Source organism: Vulpes lagopus, chromosome 23 (genome assembly GCF_018345385.1).
Source record: "Vulpes lagopus strain Blue_001 chromosome 23, ASM1834538v1, whole genome shotgun sequence".
NCBI lineage: Eukaryota > Metazoa > Chordata > Mammalia > Carnivora > Canidae > Vulpes > Vulpes lagopus.
Genome location: NC_054846.1, coordinates 27966769 through 27980866, shown reverse-complemented (window position 1 = coordinate 27980866; position 14098 = coordinate 27966769). Strand labels below are relative to the sequence as shown.

The following is a 14098-nucleotide window of genomic DNA, read 5'->3' as shown; positions in this document are numbered from 1 at the left end:
AGAAAGACAAACACCATATGATTTCATTCACATGTGGAATTCAAGGAACAAAACAAACAATCATAGGGGAAAAAAGAGGGAGGCAAACCAAGAAACTGATGACTCTAATTTGTAAATTAGACTTTTGTTTGTATCCTTTGACTGACATATCTTCATCCCCTTCCACTTCCTCTCTAGCCCCTGATCACCACCCCCCTACTCTTTGTTTCTGTGACTTCAGCTATCTTAGATTCCACATTTAAGTGATGTCATACAGTATTTGTCTTATTTCACTTAGCATCATGCTCAATGAGTCTCTAAAGTCTTTAGAGAACTCTTTAGAGAACAAACTGATGATTAGAGAACAAACTGATGATTTAGAGAACAAACTGATGCATATATTTAGAGAACAAACTGATGATTATCAGGGGGAGGTGGATAGGAATAGGTTAAATAGATGATGGGAATTAAGGAGTGCACTTGGGATGAGTACCCGGTGTTGTATGTAAGTGTTGAATCACTAAATTGTACACCTGAATCTAATAGTACATTGTATGTTAGCCATCTGGAATTCAAATAAAAACCTAAGAAAAATAAAGCATTTAGATGTCACATCATATATACAACTAAATAGGTTTAATCAAATGGTAGTTAATTAATTTTTGAGTGCAAACTTCCCCCCCCCCGAGGTTATTGAGATATAATTGACAAATAACATTGTGTAAGTTTAAGGTGTACAGATGTGTTGATTTGTTACACTAATATATTGCAAAATGATTACCAGCAGGGCATTAGTTAACACTTCTATCATATCACATAATTGCCAATTCTGTTTTGTGGTTAGAACATTTAAGATTTACTTATTTAGCCACTTTCAAGTATTATGATCTATAATCACCATACTGTACATGAGATCTCTAGAACTTATTCATCTTATAACTGAAAGTTTGTATCCTTTGACTGACATATCTTCATCCCCTTCCACTTCCTCTCTAGCCCCTGATCACCACCCCCCTACTCTTTGTTTCTGTGACTTCAGCTTTCTTAGATTCCACATTTAAGTGATGTCATACAGTATTTGTCTTATTTCACTTAGCATCATGTCCTCAAGATCCATCCATGTTATTGCAAATTGCAGGATTTCCTTCTTTCTGAATAATAATGGCTGAATAATATTCATGAAATAATATTCCACGATATCTATCTATCTATCTATCTATCTATCTATCTATCTATCTCACATCTTCTTTATCCAATCATCAGTTGACAGACATTTGAGTTGTTTCCATATATTGGCTATTGTGAATAATATTGCAGTGAACATGGGAGTGCAGGTATCTCTTTGAGATCTTATTTTTATTTCCTTTGGAGACACACCCAGAAGGGGATTGCTGGATTGTATAGTAGTTCTATTTTTGATTTTTTAAAAGAAATTAAGTGGTTTCAGTCCTTATGATTAATTTTTAATCTGTTTCATGTTAATTTTTATGAGTAGTATAAAACAGAGGTTCAATTTCGTTCTTCTGCATATGGATATCCTTTTTTTGTAACATCATTTATTAAAGAGACTGTCTTTTCCCCATTAAGTATTCTTCATTGTCTAATATTAATTAGAAATATATGCATGAATTTGTTTCTGGGCTCTTGATTCTGTTCTATTAGTCTATGTGTCTATTTTTATTCCAGTACCATACTGTTTTAATTACTATAGCTTTGTAGTATAGTGTAAAATCAGGAAGTTTGATGTCTCTACTTTGGCTCTTCTTTCTCAGGTACTTTTTTTTTGTCCATGAGTGGATGCTGAATTTTTGTTACAGATTGTGTGTGGGGGGAAGGGATGTCTTATGCTGCCATTATGCTGACATCACCTCTCTGTCCTGTTCTTCTTTTATCTAGAATAATAACTCACTTTTTTCTTTTATGACACATTTTTGATGTTGTGTCTCTAGAACATTCTACAATCTGAATTTTCCTAGTAGTTTCTTCATGATTACATAGGTGATGTTGTTAGATACCGTTGTATCACATTAGGCTGCACATATTGTTTATTTGTCCTATCATTGATGAGGCAGACAGTTTTTATTTTGTTAAGGTGGTGTCTACCAGATTTCTCCACTGTAAGGGCATCTTTCCCTCTGCATAATGAAAAAATAATTGGTATTGTTAGGTGATGCTGTGAGATGGAATAAATGTCCTATTCTCCAACAGATTTTCACCCAATGGTTTTAACTTCTGTTGGTGATCCTTGCAGAATTAATTGTTACAGTGGTTGTGCACAGTGATTTTCTAATTGAACTATTCCTTCTAAATATACTTGCTGCCCTTCTTTGTAAAGAAGAGCTGTCCCTACTTTGGCTCTTCTAATTTGTGGTGTTATACTATGGACTGAGTTTTGTTTTTATTAAATCATTTATAATCAGTTGCTATCATTGTTCTTCTGATGTTCAAAGTCACATTTTGCCATGGGAGGTCTCAAACTGGATTGTGTGTTTTTTGATATGTCCCCATTATTCTTTGAGCAGGTTTTTGTTTTGTTTGCTGTATAACTAAATGTTCTAGACTTACCACACACACACACACACACACACACACACACACACACACACATACACACTGCAAGTTCTTTCTGATATTACCAATTCAAAGTCCAACACTTTGAAAATCCAAAGTTCCACATTTCATTTTTGTATTTACTCTCTCTCATGTTGAGCACTCTGGTTCCCAACAGTATCGATGTAATAACTTATTTGCTTTATCCTACCATATTAACAAAGTATTTTCAGAATTATTCAAACAATAGCAACATTAACAATGAAACTACTAAGTAAGTTTAGGATTTCTTTGCGGTTCACATTATATCTTTAGAATATGCCACACATTAGAGAACTGTGTTCAAATTCACTTGAATTAATTTTATTTTTTGTATGGTTATGTTCCCAGTTGATATATACTTAGAACTTGTTTGTATTTGCATTCTGTTTATATAGAATTTCCTTTATTTCCCATTCTTTTATTCTTTTATAGTTTTTATCTGTTTATACCTTATTTTTAATATTTATACTATTTCAAAGACTGTTTCTCAGAAGACCTCCGGGATTTAGAGGGAAGCAACTAAAAATGAAAACATCTCTGTGTCATCATATATAGTTTTTCAATAGGGCTTCTTAGAATAATAAGAATATTATTGAATATTTTTTTATTTTAAATTATTTGAATTAGAAATGTATTTCCAAATGTGAATGGCATTTATGTGTCAGATTTTCCTTAAGAAAACTATAATTCTCACTTAATGACTGTATTATCTTCTGTAATGCAGTGGGGTCTCTTTACTTACAGAATTACTATGCTAGTTCATTCTCTAATTGTCATCCATAAGTATTTGAAGACCAAGTGATCCTCTGAGTTTTTGTCAGAGACCATTTAACAATACTGATTGTAGACATGAGCTCAGATTTAAATGGAATTAGTTATTATTCCTTTGCTGTATCTCTGGGTCTTCTTGATGTTTTTGTCTGCTTGTTGAACTATCACCCTAATACAGATTTTCATTTTTTCCTCCTTTCTTCACTCTTGCATGCTGCTGCCAGACTAACGTTGCCTAAATACCACTTGTTATTCTTTTTTTCTCCTTTATTTTTGAGAGAAGTGGAGGAGGGGTAGAGGGAGAGGGAGCGAATCCTGAGCATGCTCCATGCACAGTGCAGAGCCTGACATGGGGCTCCACTCATGAGATCATGACTTGAGGTGAACTCAAGAGTCAGATGCTCAACCAGTTGAGCCACCCAGGTGTCCCTTTTGTCATTCTTATTCAAGAACTTTACAATGGTTGCATGTTGATGGCAGTGGCATTAGATATGACTTATCTATGTTGGGCATCCTTATCTCTCACGATTATAATCATGAGAGCTATCGGTTAATTAGCAATTATAATACCCCAGGTACTGAGAGAATGATGCATTATTTTCTGCTTTGTGTTGCTGTCGCCATGTAGATAAATTCCCTTATCTTTCACCATTAAAGAAGACTTATATCCTTTAATGGTGTCTAGTGGCATCTTTTTATAAGTCAATGGCGTTAGCACAAATAATTCAACCTCAATAAAAGGGGTTTGTTGTAAGGTTACTCTAAGTACCTTCACATACCTCCAAGGACAGAAACAATATTGCCAAGTCTCTTGGGGACTATACCCAGAAAATCAAGAATTAGTGTAACATTGTCCATCTTCCTGGGCCAGCATACTTTTACTCTCTTCTCCATCATCCTCTCTTTCCTGGGCCATTATGGTGGTTGTCCCAGCTATATACCAGGATCTCTCACTGCCCATAGTCAACTGGCAATAATTTATGTGTTAGTTGAAATTCTTGAAAGAGGAGAGTGGAGGTCTTCAGGGGATGCTCTGAGTTCTTGTGGGGCCCATAAATGAAGCAGTTCTTAAAAGTTTATGAAAAGGGAAAGTGAACAAAAGCAGATTGGATCCTTTTGTAAGCTTTCAAGATGATTTTATTTAAGATGAGATAGAAAATCAAATGTTTTTATAATTTAAATATTTTTGATGTACTTAGGCATACTGTGGCAAATAAAAGATAATTTGTCAATAAAACTGCGTTATAGTAGATTTCTTTGAATTTTTATCTATTAATGAAAAAAAAGATGGCATATGAGAAGAAGCAGTAATTTTACAAATAGTTACCCTTTAATGTTTAGAAAATACTTCCTTTCTTGAATGTGAATCTAATTGTAATGGCAATCTCCTCCTTCAGTTTTGCAGACTCCAACTGATAGCAAACCTATGTCTACCAAAGGTCCAGAAAAGCTAAAACAACCTACAAGCAATGACTGTTTTACCGGTAATTAAAATTGGGATAAAGTGTTTTTCCAAAAACTTTTTTTTTTCCAAAAACTTTTAAAGATAGTTTTTAATGTTTCCCTTTTGGTAAAATGTTTGTTTTCTATTTCAGAATTGAGTGTAATGAGTAAAATAAAGAAGAATAAGTTATCCAAAGCAATTTACTTGATGCAGAAAGCTCTTCTAATATTTGAGAAAGATGCAACCTCTACATTTTCACACAACTTTTTGGTGGTAACAACATGCCGTTCTTTTTTTTTTTGTTCTGATATACAACCTTTGTTAAATGAATGATTTGGTTCACTTTGCTAAAAGTAATGTGTTGTTCTTAACATTAGATTATGAACTTTCAGGTTCCCTATATTCAGTTCTCTCTTGGGGAAGTAGAACAGTTCTGAACAGGGGAACCAATCTATATTGCCAGTCCTGAACTCTCCTGAAATGAGAGATACTTTCTCTGTGTTCTCTCTCTGTAGAGGCAACTAACATTGGAAGCCAAATAAAATCAGAAGGATTAAAAATGAGAGAAACTACAGAGTTTAAGTGACACTATGCTAGCATAATGGATTCCTTACTAAGGAATTAAATTACTACAAGTCCATTGGCTCAGATGTCTTCTTTCAGTTGGATATTGCTAATTTATATCTTACTCTGGCCTAGAAATTGTTCTGTCTTCTTGCCAATTCATTGTGTGTTGATTTTAGAGTTTAAATTCTTGAAGGCAGTCACATTTCAAGCTAGAGGATTTTAAAAATGTCCCTGTGTATTACCCACAAAAATATGATGTATTTGCTGTGTAAATGGCACATGGTGAAGTAGAGAATAATGCTGCAAATAGTTTAGTTGATAAGAGAAAGAAAAAAGTGGATCAAAGCGAGAGGATACAGAGATTAAGAAGAATTTAAGAGAAAAAGTTTAGCATATTTATATAATGAGTATAAGAGCCAGAAGAAAAGAGAGAAATTGAAAATATGAGAGGGGTTAATAATAGAGCAGAGTCCTATTAGAAGAGGGAAGGAGATGAGTTTGAAAACACAGATGAAGTGATTCGTCTTCAGTGGAGGGTAGGCTGCAGGGCAGACTCCTCATCCTCTGCTACAAAAGGGAAGGAGGAACAGACAGATGTGGATTTGATTAAGTCTACTGGTGTGGAGGCAGGAGTTGAGTTGATGTCAATCATCTGATAAAGTAGGAGGCAAGACTATGTGGCAGCAATGGGGAATGAGAGTGGATAGTCAGACTGAGATAGGAGAAGACGATTAGAGAGTGGTGAGGAATGGACAAGGAGCGGATGAAGGAGTTGACTCCCAAGGTAAAGTACTGGTCAGCAGAGAGTTCTAGCTGAAGTTGGAGACCATGAGTTTACATTGGGCCCCATCTGCACAGTTGTATGGCACTACCCTGGGGTACTATTTTTAGTAGCTGTGACAGCAGAGATTTGTACAGCGCTGGCCTTTTACACATGAAAGTAGGGGTTAAATAAGTTCATGATAAAAATGGGTGCAGATTAAGTAGGGAGGGAAGTGATGCCTTCAAGGTGTTTGTTTATTTATTTAAATTATTTTGTATATTTTTTATTGGAGTTCAGTTTGCCAACATATAGTGTAACACCCAGTGTTCATCCCATCCAGTGCCCCCCTCAGTGCCCGTCACCCAGTCACCCCATCCCCCTGCCCACCTCCCCTTCCACTAACCCTTGTTCCTTTCCCAGAGTTAGAAGTTTCTCATGTTCTGTTACCCTCTCTGATATTTCCCACTCATTTTCTCTCCTTTCCCCTATAATCCCTTTCACTATTTTTTATATTCCCTGTTTGAGTGAAACCATATAATGATTGTCCTTCCCCCATTGACTTACTTCACTCAGCATAAAACCCTCCAGTTCCATCCACGTTGAAGCAAATGGTGGGTATTTGTCGTTTCTAATGGCTGAGTAATATTCCATTGTATACATAGACCACATCTTCTTTATCCATTCATCTTTCGATACACCGAAGCTCCTTCCACAGTTTGGCTATTGTGGACATTGCTGCTATAAACATCGGGGTGCAGGTGTCCTGGCATTTCACTGCACGTGTATCTTTGGGGTAAATTCCCAGCAGTACAATTGCTGGGTTGTAGGGTAGCTCTATTTTTAACTCTTTGAGGAACCTCCACACAGTTTTCCAGAGTGGCTGCACCAGTTCACATTCCCACCAACAGTGCAAGAGGGTTCTTTTTTAGCAGAGTCTTTTTTTTAAGATTTTATTTGTTCCCCTTTCTTCGCATCCTCTCCAACATTTGTTATTTCCTGTCTTGTTAATTTTCACCATTCTCACTGGTGTGAGGTGGTATCTCATTGTGGTTTTGATTTGTATTTCCCTGATGGCCAGTGATGCGGAGCATTTCCTCCTGTGCTTGTTGGCTATGTGTATGTCTTCTTTGGTGAAATTTCTGTTCATGTCTTCTGCCCATTTCGTGATTGGATTGTTTGTTTCTTTGCTGTTGAGTTTAATAAGTTCTTTATAGATCTTAGATACTAGCCCTTTACCTGATATGTCATTTGTAAATAGCTTCTCCCATTCTGTACATTGTCTTTTAGTTTTGTTGACTGTTTCTTTTGCTGTGCAGAAGCTTTTTATCTTGATTTCAAGTCCCAATAGTTCATTTTTGCTTTTGTTTCCCTGGCCTTCATAGATGTATCAAGAAGTTGCTGTGGCTAAGTTCAAAAAGGGTATTGCCTGTGTTCTCCTCTAGGATTTTGATGGATTCTTGTCTCACATTTAGATCTTTTATCCAGTTTGAGTTTATCTTTGTGTATGGTGTAAGAGAATGGTCTAGTTTCATTCTTATTCATTGGCTGTCCAATTTTCCCAGCACCATTAATTGAAGAGACTGTCCTTTTTCCAGTGGATAGTCTTTCCTGCTTTGTCAAATATTAGTTGACCATAGACTTGAGGGCCCATTTCTGGCTTCTCTTTTCTGTTCCATTGATCTATGTGTCTGTTTTTGTGCCAGTACCACACTGTCTTGATGATCACAGCTTTGTAGTACAACTTGAAATCCAGCATTGTGATGCCCCAGCTCTGGTTTTCTTCTTCAATATTCCCATGGCTATTCGGGTCTTTTCTGATTCCATACAAATCTTAAGATGATTTGTTCCAACTCTCTGAAGAAAGTCCATGGTATTTTGATAGGGATTGCATTAATTGTGTAAATTGCCCTGGGTAGCATTGAAATTTTCACAATATTAATTTTTCCAATCCATGAGCATGAAATATTTATCCATCTCTATGTGTGTTCCTCAATTTCTTTCAGAAGTGTTCTGTAGTTTTTAGGGTATAGATCCTTTACCTCTTTGGTTAGGTTTATTCCTAGGTATTTTATGCTTTTGGGTGCAATTGTAAATGGGATTGACTCCTTAATTTCTCTTTCTTCAGTCTTATTGTTAGTGTATAGAAATGCAACTGATTTCTGGACATTGATTTTGTATTTTGCCACATTGCCGAATTGCTATATCAGTTCTAGCAGTCTTGAGGTGGAGGCTTTGGGGTTTTCTACATACAGTATCATGTCATCTGCGAAGAGGGAGAGTTTGACTTCTTCTTTGCCAATTTGGATGCCTTTTATTTCTTTTTGTTGTCTGATTGCTGAGGCTAGGACTTCCAGTACTATGTTGAATAGCAGTAGTGAGAGTGGGCATCCCTGTCACGTTCCTGATCTTAGGGGAAAGGCTCTCAGTGTTTCCCCATTGAGAATGATATTTGCTGTGGGCTTTTCGTAGATAGCTTTGAAGATGCTGAGGAATGTTCTGTCTGTCTCTACACTCTGAAGAGTTTTGATCAGGAATGGATGCTGTATTTTGTCAAATGCTTTCTCTGTATCGTTGAGAGGATCATATGGTTCTTGTTTTTTCTCTTGTTGATATCATCTATCATGTTGGTTGTTTTACGAGCATTGAACCCTTGCATCCCAGGGATAAATCCCACTTGGTCATGGTGAATAGTCTTCTTCAGGTACTGTTAGATCCTATTGGCTAGTACCTTGTTTAGAATTTTTGCATCTTTGTTCATCAGGGAGATTGGTCTATAATTCTCCTTTTTGGTGGGGTCTTTGTCTGGTTTTGGAATTAAGGTGATGCTGGCCTCATAAAATGAGTTTGGAAGTATTCCATCCCTTTCTGTCTTTTGGAACAGCTTTAGTAGAATAGGTATTGTTTCTTCTTTAAAGGTTTGATAGAATTCCCCTGGGAAGCCATCTGGCCCTGGGCTTTTGTGTCTTGGGAGGTTTTTGATGGCTGCTTCAATTTCCTCCCTGGTTATTGGCCTGTTCAGGTTTTCTATTTCTTCCTGTTCCAGTTGTGGTAACTTGTGGTTTTCCAGAAATGGGTCTATTTCTTCTAGATTGCCTAATTTATTGGCATATAGCTGCTTATAATACATTTTTAAAATCGTTTGTATTTCCTTGGTATTGGTTGTGATCTCTCCTCTTTCATTCATCATTTTATTAATTTGAGTCTTTTTTTTCTTTTTAATAAGGCTGGCTAATGGTTTATCTATTTTATTAATTCTTTCAAAGAACCAACTCCTGTTTTTTTGATCTGTTCTACAGTTCTTCTGGTCTCTGTTCCATTGAGTTCTGCTTGAATCTTTATTAACTTTCTTTTTTTGCTTGGTGTAGGTTTGTTTTATTTAGTGTTTTTCTCCAGTTCCTTTAGGTGTGAGGTTAGCTTGTGTATTTGAGTTTTTTCCAATTTTTTTGAGGGATGCTTGTATTGCGATGTATTTCCCTCTTTGGACTGCTTTTGGTGTATCCCAAAGATTTTGAATGCTTGTATCTTCATTTTCATTAGTTCCATGAATACTTTTGATTCTTCTCTAATCTCCTGGTTAACCCAGTCATCTTTTAGCAGGATGCTCTTTACCCTCCACGTGTTTGAGTTTCTTCCAAATTTCTTCTTGTGATTGAATTCTAGTTTCAAAGCATTGTGGTCCAAAAATATGCAGGCGACAATCCCAATCTTTTGGTATCAGTTGAGACCTGATTTGTGACCCAGTATGTGGTCTGTTCTGGAGAAGTTCCATGTGCACTTGAGACGAATGTGTATTCAGTTGCATTCAGAGAGAAAGTTCTATATATATCTGTGAAATCCATCTGAACCAGTGTATCATTTAAAGCTCTTGTTTCTTTGGTGATGTTGTGCTTAGAATATCTGTCATTTGCAGAAAGTGCCGTGTTGAAGTCTCCTACTATGACTGTATAATAATATGTATGTCTTTGTTATTAATTGATTGATATACTTGGCAGCTCCCACATTAGGGGCATAAATATTCATGATTGTTAGGTCTTGTTGGATATACCCTTTAAGTATGATATAGTGTCCCTCTTCATGTCTTACTACAGTTTTTGGGATAAACTTTAATTTATCTTATATGAGGATTGCTACCCCAGCTTTCTTTTGAGGACCATTTGAATGGTAAATGATTCTCCAACGGTTCATTTTCAGGCTGGAGGTGTCCTTAGGTCTAAAATGAGACTCTTGTAGACAGCAAATAGATAGGTCTTGCTTTTTTATCCAGTCTGAAACCCTATGTCTTTTGATGGGATCATTTAGCCTATTTATGTTCAGAGTTACTATTGAAAGATAAGAATTTTTGTCATCGTAATACGTATTCAGCCCTTGTTTTTGTGGACTACTTCTTTGGGCTTCCTCTTTCTTTCCAGGGTCCCCCTTAATATTTCTTGCAGAGCTGGTTTGGTGGTCACATATTCTTTCAGTTACTACCTATCTTGGAAGCTCTTTATCTCTCCTTCTATTCTGAATGAGAGCCTTGCTGGATAAAGTATTCTTGGCTGCATGTTCTTCTCATTTAGGACCCCGAATATATCCTGCCAGCCCTTTCTGGCCTGCCAGGTCTCTGTGGAGACGTCTGCTGTTAATCTAATATTTCTCTCCATATAAGTTAGGGATCTCTTGTCTCTTGCTGCTTTAAGGATTTTCTCTTTATCTTTGGAATTTGCAAGTTTCACTATTAAATGTCGAGGTATTGAATGGTTTTTATTGATTTTGGTGGGGGGAACCTCTCTATCTCCTAGATCTGAATGCCTATTTTCCTCCCCAAATTAGGGAAGTTCTCAGCTATGATTTGTTCAAATATGCTTTCTGTCTCTCTGCCCCTCTCGGTGCTCCCTGGAACCCCAATTATATGTAGATTTTTCCTTCTGAGGCTATCATTTATTTCCCTTAACCTTTCTTCATGGTCTTTTAATTGTTTTTCTCTCTTTTTTTTTTTTCTCAGCTTCCTTCCTTGCCATCAGCTTGTCTTCTGTGTTGCACACCCTTTCTTCTACCTCATTAACCCTCGTCGTTAGGACCTCCAGTTTGGATTGCATATCATTTAATTTATTTTTAATTTTGGCCTGATTAGATCTAAATTCTGCAGTCATGAAGTCTCTTGATTCCTTTATGCTTTTTTCCAGAGCCACCAGTAGCTTTATAATTGTGCTTCTGAATTGGCTTTCTGAAATCGAATTGTAATCCAAATCCTGTACCTCTGTGGCAGAGAGTACTGTTTCTGATTCTTTCTTTTGTGATGAGTTCTTCCTTCTAGTCATTTTGCTCTGTGCAGAGTGGCTGTATGAGTGGGCTGAATCAAGAATATCAACCACGACCTAAGTAAATTTCACTCTAGATGATTCTGACAAGGTCAGAGACCAGAAATTGAAAACAAAAATCAGAACAAAATAAAACAAAAGGACCACTAAAGTGAAAAACAAATTTTAAAAGCAAAGCAGTAAAAAATAAAAGGCCAAGAATCCCAAAGAAGAAGAGAAAAAAAAAAGAAAAGAGAATAAAAGATAAAAAAGCAAAAGTAAAGAGAAGAAAAAAAGGGAGGGAAGAAAAAAAGGGGGGTATTGGGAGATGGTGGTGATGAAGTTGTAGTGGAGGGAGAATGTAGTCTACCTGAGGGGTCCTAGAGGGTGATCCTGTTGGTTCTGAGTATATTGAATTCTGTATATTAGAAGATACTCAGTCCCAAATTTATATAAACCAGAAATGCTTGTAGAAAGCCCCAACATTGACCACCAAAACATAAATGAGATAAAAGAGGGGGGTAGAATGGGAATGAGGAATCTCACAGAATGAACCAGCACAGTATACCACTTGGTTCTGGGTGCATGCTGGTCATGTTTTAGAATATATTACCTTATGCCATTGTAGAACAAAATAAGGAAGAGACAACAAACAACACAGAACAAGAAAACATATCTTGTATATCTCCCAAAATTAAGTTGAGTATGTTGAAGGGAATCTAGAAGTGGAAAATATCCAGGTCCTGTAATTGTAGAAATATGAAAGTCAAAAAGGGAGAATCTTAAAAATGAAGAGGTGGTAAAATATGTAGTTAAGGTGGGGAAAGAGAAAAAAAATTGGAAATTTATAGTCTGATATAAAAGTGAGTTGTATTGGAAAAAGGAAGAAAAAAAATAGGAGGGGTATCCTCTAGTTCTATATACTGTAAAGCCGTCGACTTCCCCTGGAGCTTTCCAGCATTGCTTGGTCAAGAACTTGCTCTTCCCCTGTCCTTCCAGCTGGTCTTCTGGGGGAGGGGCCTGCTGTGCTGACTCTCAGGTGTGTGCACCTGGGGGAGCTGCCCCGCCCCGGTGCTGGGCTCAGGGGGAGATGTTGACCCTGTGAGGCCTCTGTCCCCTGGCGGCCCCACCTCTCCCAGGCACAGGGTGACACCAGGAGGAACAACACCACTGGGGGCGGCCAGCCTTCCAGCCCTGGAGTCAGCTCCCGCAATAACTACCGCAGCTCCCAGGCCGCACTGGCCTAGGTGCTCCCGGGGCGGTGGGGGCGCTGACCTGCATAGCTCGGGGGCCGGGCGGCAGGAGCGTCCCCGCTGTCCGGTGCCCTCCCGGCCTCCGCCTGTCCCGGGGGAGCGCAGGATCCTGGGCTGTGTCCACTCGGTGCCCTGGGATCCGGGGCTGCGCAGCCCCCTCCACGCGGAGCCGCCGCCTGACTGACCCGCTCCTCCCGAGGCCCTGCTGGGTGCGAGCTCCAGCCCTTTACCGAGATAGGCCGCGGTGTGCGGCGCACTCTCCCCCGGCGCACTTCTGTTAGGGACTCCGGGAGCCTGGAGGCCTCACTGCCCCTCCTGCCGTCCTGCTAAGCGCCTTCCCCTCCGGGAAGAATCCAGTGCGGATTTCTAAAGTTCCCGCTTCTCTGGGGCTGGGCTTTCCTGTCCTGGAGGCTCTCACTGCCCCCCATAGCCCGGCTCCTCGGAGGCCCCTCCCCCACTTGATTCTTTTTCATTTTATTTTTTTCCGCTTTCCTACATTGTTAGAAGCGAAATCCCTTCTTTCCGTAGTGTTCTGGCTGTTCTCTCTTTAAATCTCAGGTTGAATTAGTAGGTTTTCAGGATGATTTGAAAGTTATCCAGGTGAGTTGGTGGGGCGGGGTGAGGTGAGGGCCCTACTCCTCCGCCAGCCTGCCCCGCCTTTCCGCTTTCAAGGTATTTAAAGACTTTGTGAGTATGGAGATGTCAAGAGACTGGACATCTCTGTGTGATCAGGGGCCAATCATAGTGTGAGAGATCTGGGATAATAGGTGTTTGAGGTCAGAAAGTAGGATATTGGAATTTAAGATTTCTGATATGTAGCACTTTCTGATTATCTGTCCATGACTTCGTTCCTCCAACAAATGTTTTGAGTACTTAGGATCCCTTCAGCAAATACCTATTGCACATTGACTATGTGCTTGGTATTTTGCTGGGTAGAGGGGATAAAAACAAGCAAACAAAAATCCGTTATTGACTCAGCAAATATTGATGGATTGCCTTCTCTTGATATTGATCCCTCCTTCAAAATAAATCCAGTTTGTGGAAATATCGACAAATAAGTAGGTAATTATGAGTCACTGTCATAGATACTTTAACTGCAAAAATGCCGGGAGAATTCAGCAGAAGAGTATCTAACCCAGCAGTGGATAATGTGTAAGGAGACGTTCAGAAAGGGAATCATCAAGTTGAATACTAATAAACAGGCAGGAGTGGCCAGAGAAAGAGAAAGACAAATAGTGAAAAGGACTTTATAGGAAGAGAAAACAACATGTCTTCTGAACCTAGAAGGTTCGTAGACTTCTTGTGGTCCTATAGATCACTTGGTGTCGTAGAGGCACAGATGCAATGGCAAAGGGGAGAGATGAGGCTCTTGGGAGAAGAGGGTAAGCAGTGAGACCAGAGAGGAAGTCTGAGGATTTTGGGTGGACAGATGCTGTTAATGTTCAAGGTT

General features: G+C 38.5%; 1 protein-coding gene across 11 annotated transcripts in view; it reads left to right on the top strand.

Annotated features, from left to right (window-relative positions):
- Nucleotides 1–14098, top strand: part of CFAP54 (cilia and flagella associated protein 54) — a 300555-nt gene that overhangs the window by 58777 nt on the left and 227680 nt on the right. For 10 of the 11 annotated variants that reach the window (XR_005985335.1, XM_041739196.1, XM_041739195.1 and 7 more), the window contains 2 exons: nt 4740–4826; nt 4938–5059. Coding sequence is in view for 10 of the 11 variants with exons in the window: in XM_041739196.1 (XP_041595130.1) it covers nt 4740–4826; nt 4938–5059 (209 nt within the window). In the remaining variant the exon portion in view is untranslated. The remainder of the gene's footprint in view (nt 1–4739; nt 4827–4937; nt 5060–14098) is intronic. The other variant, XM_041739192.1, reaches the window with a different exon arrangement.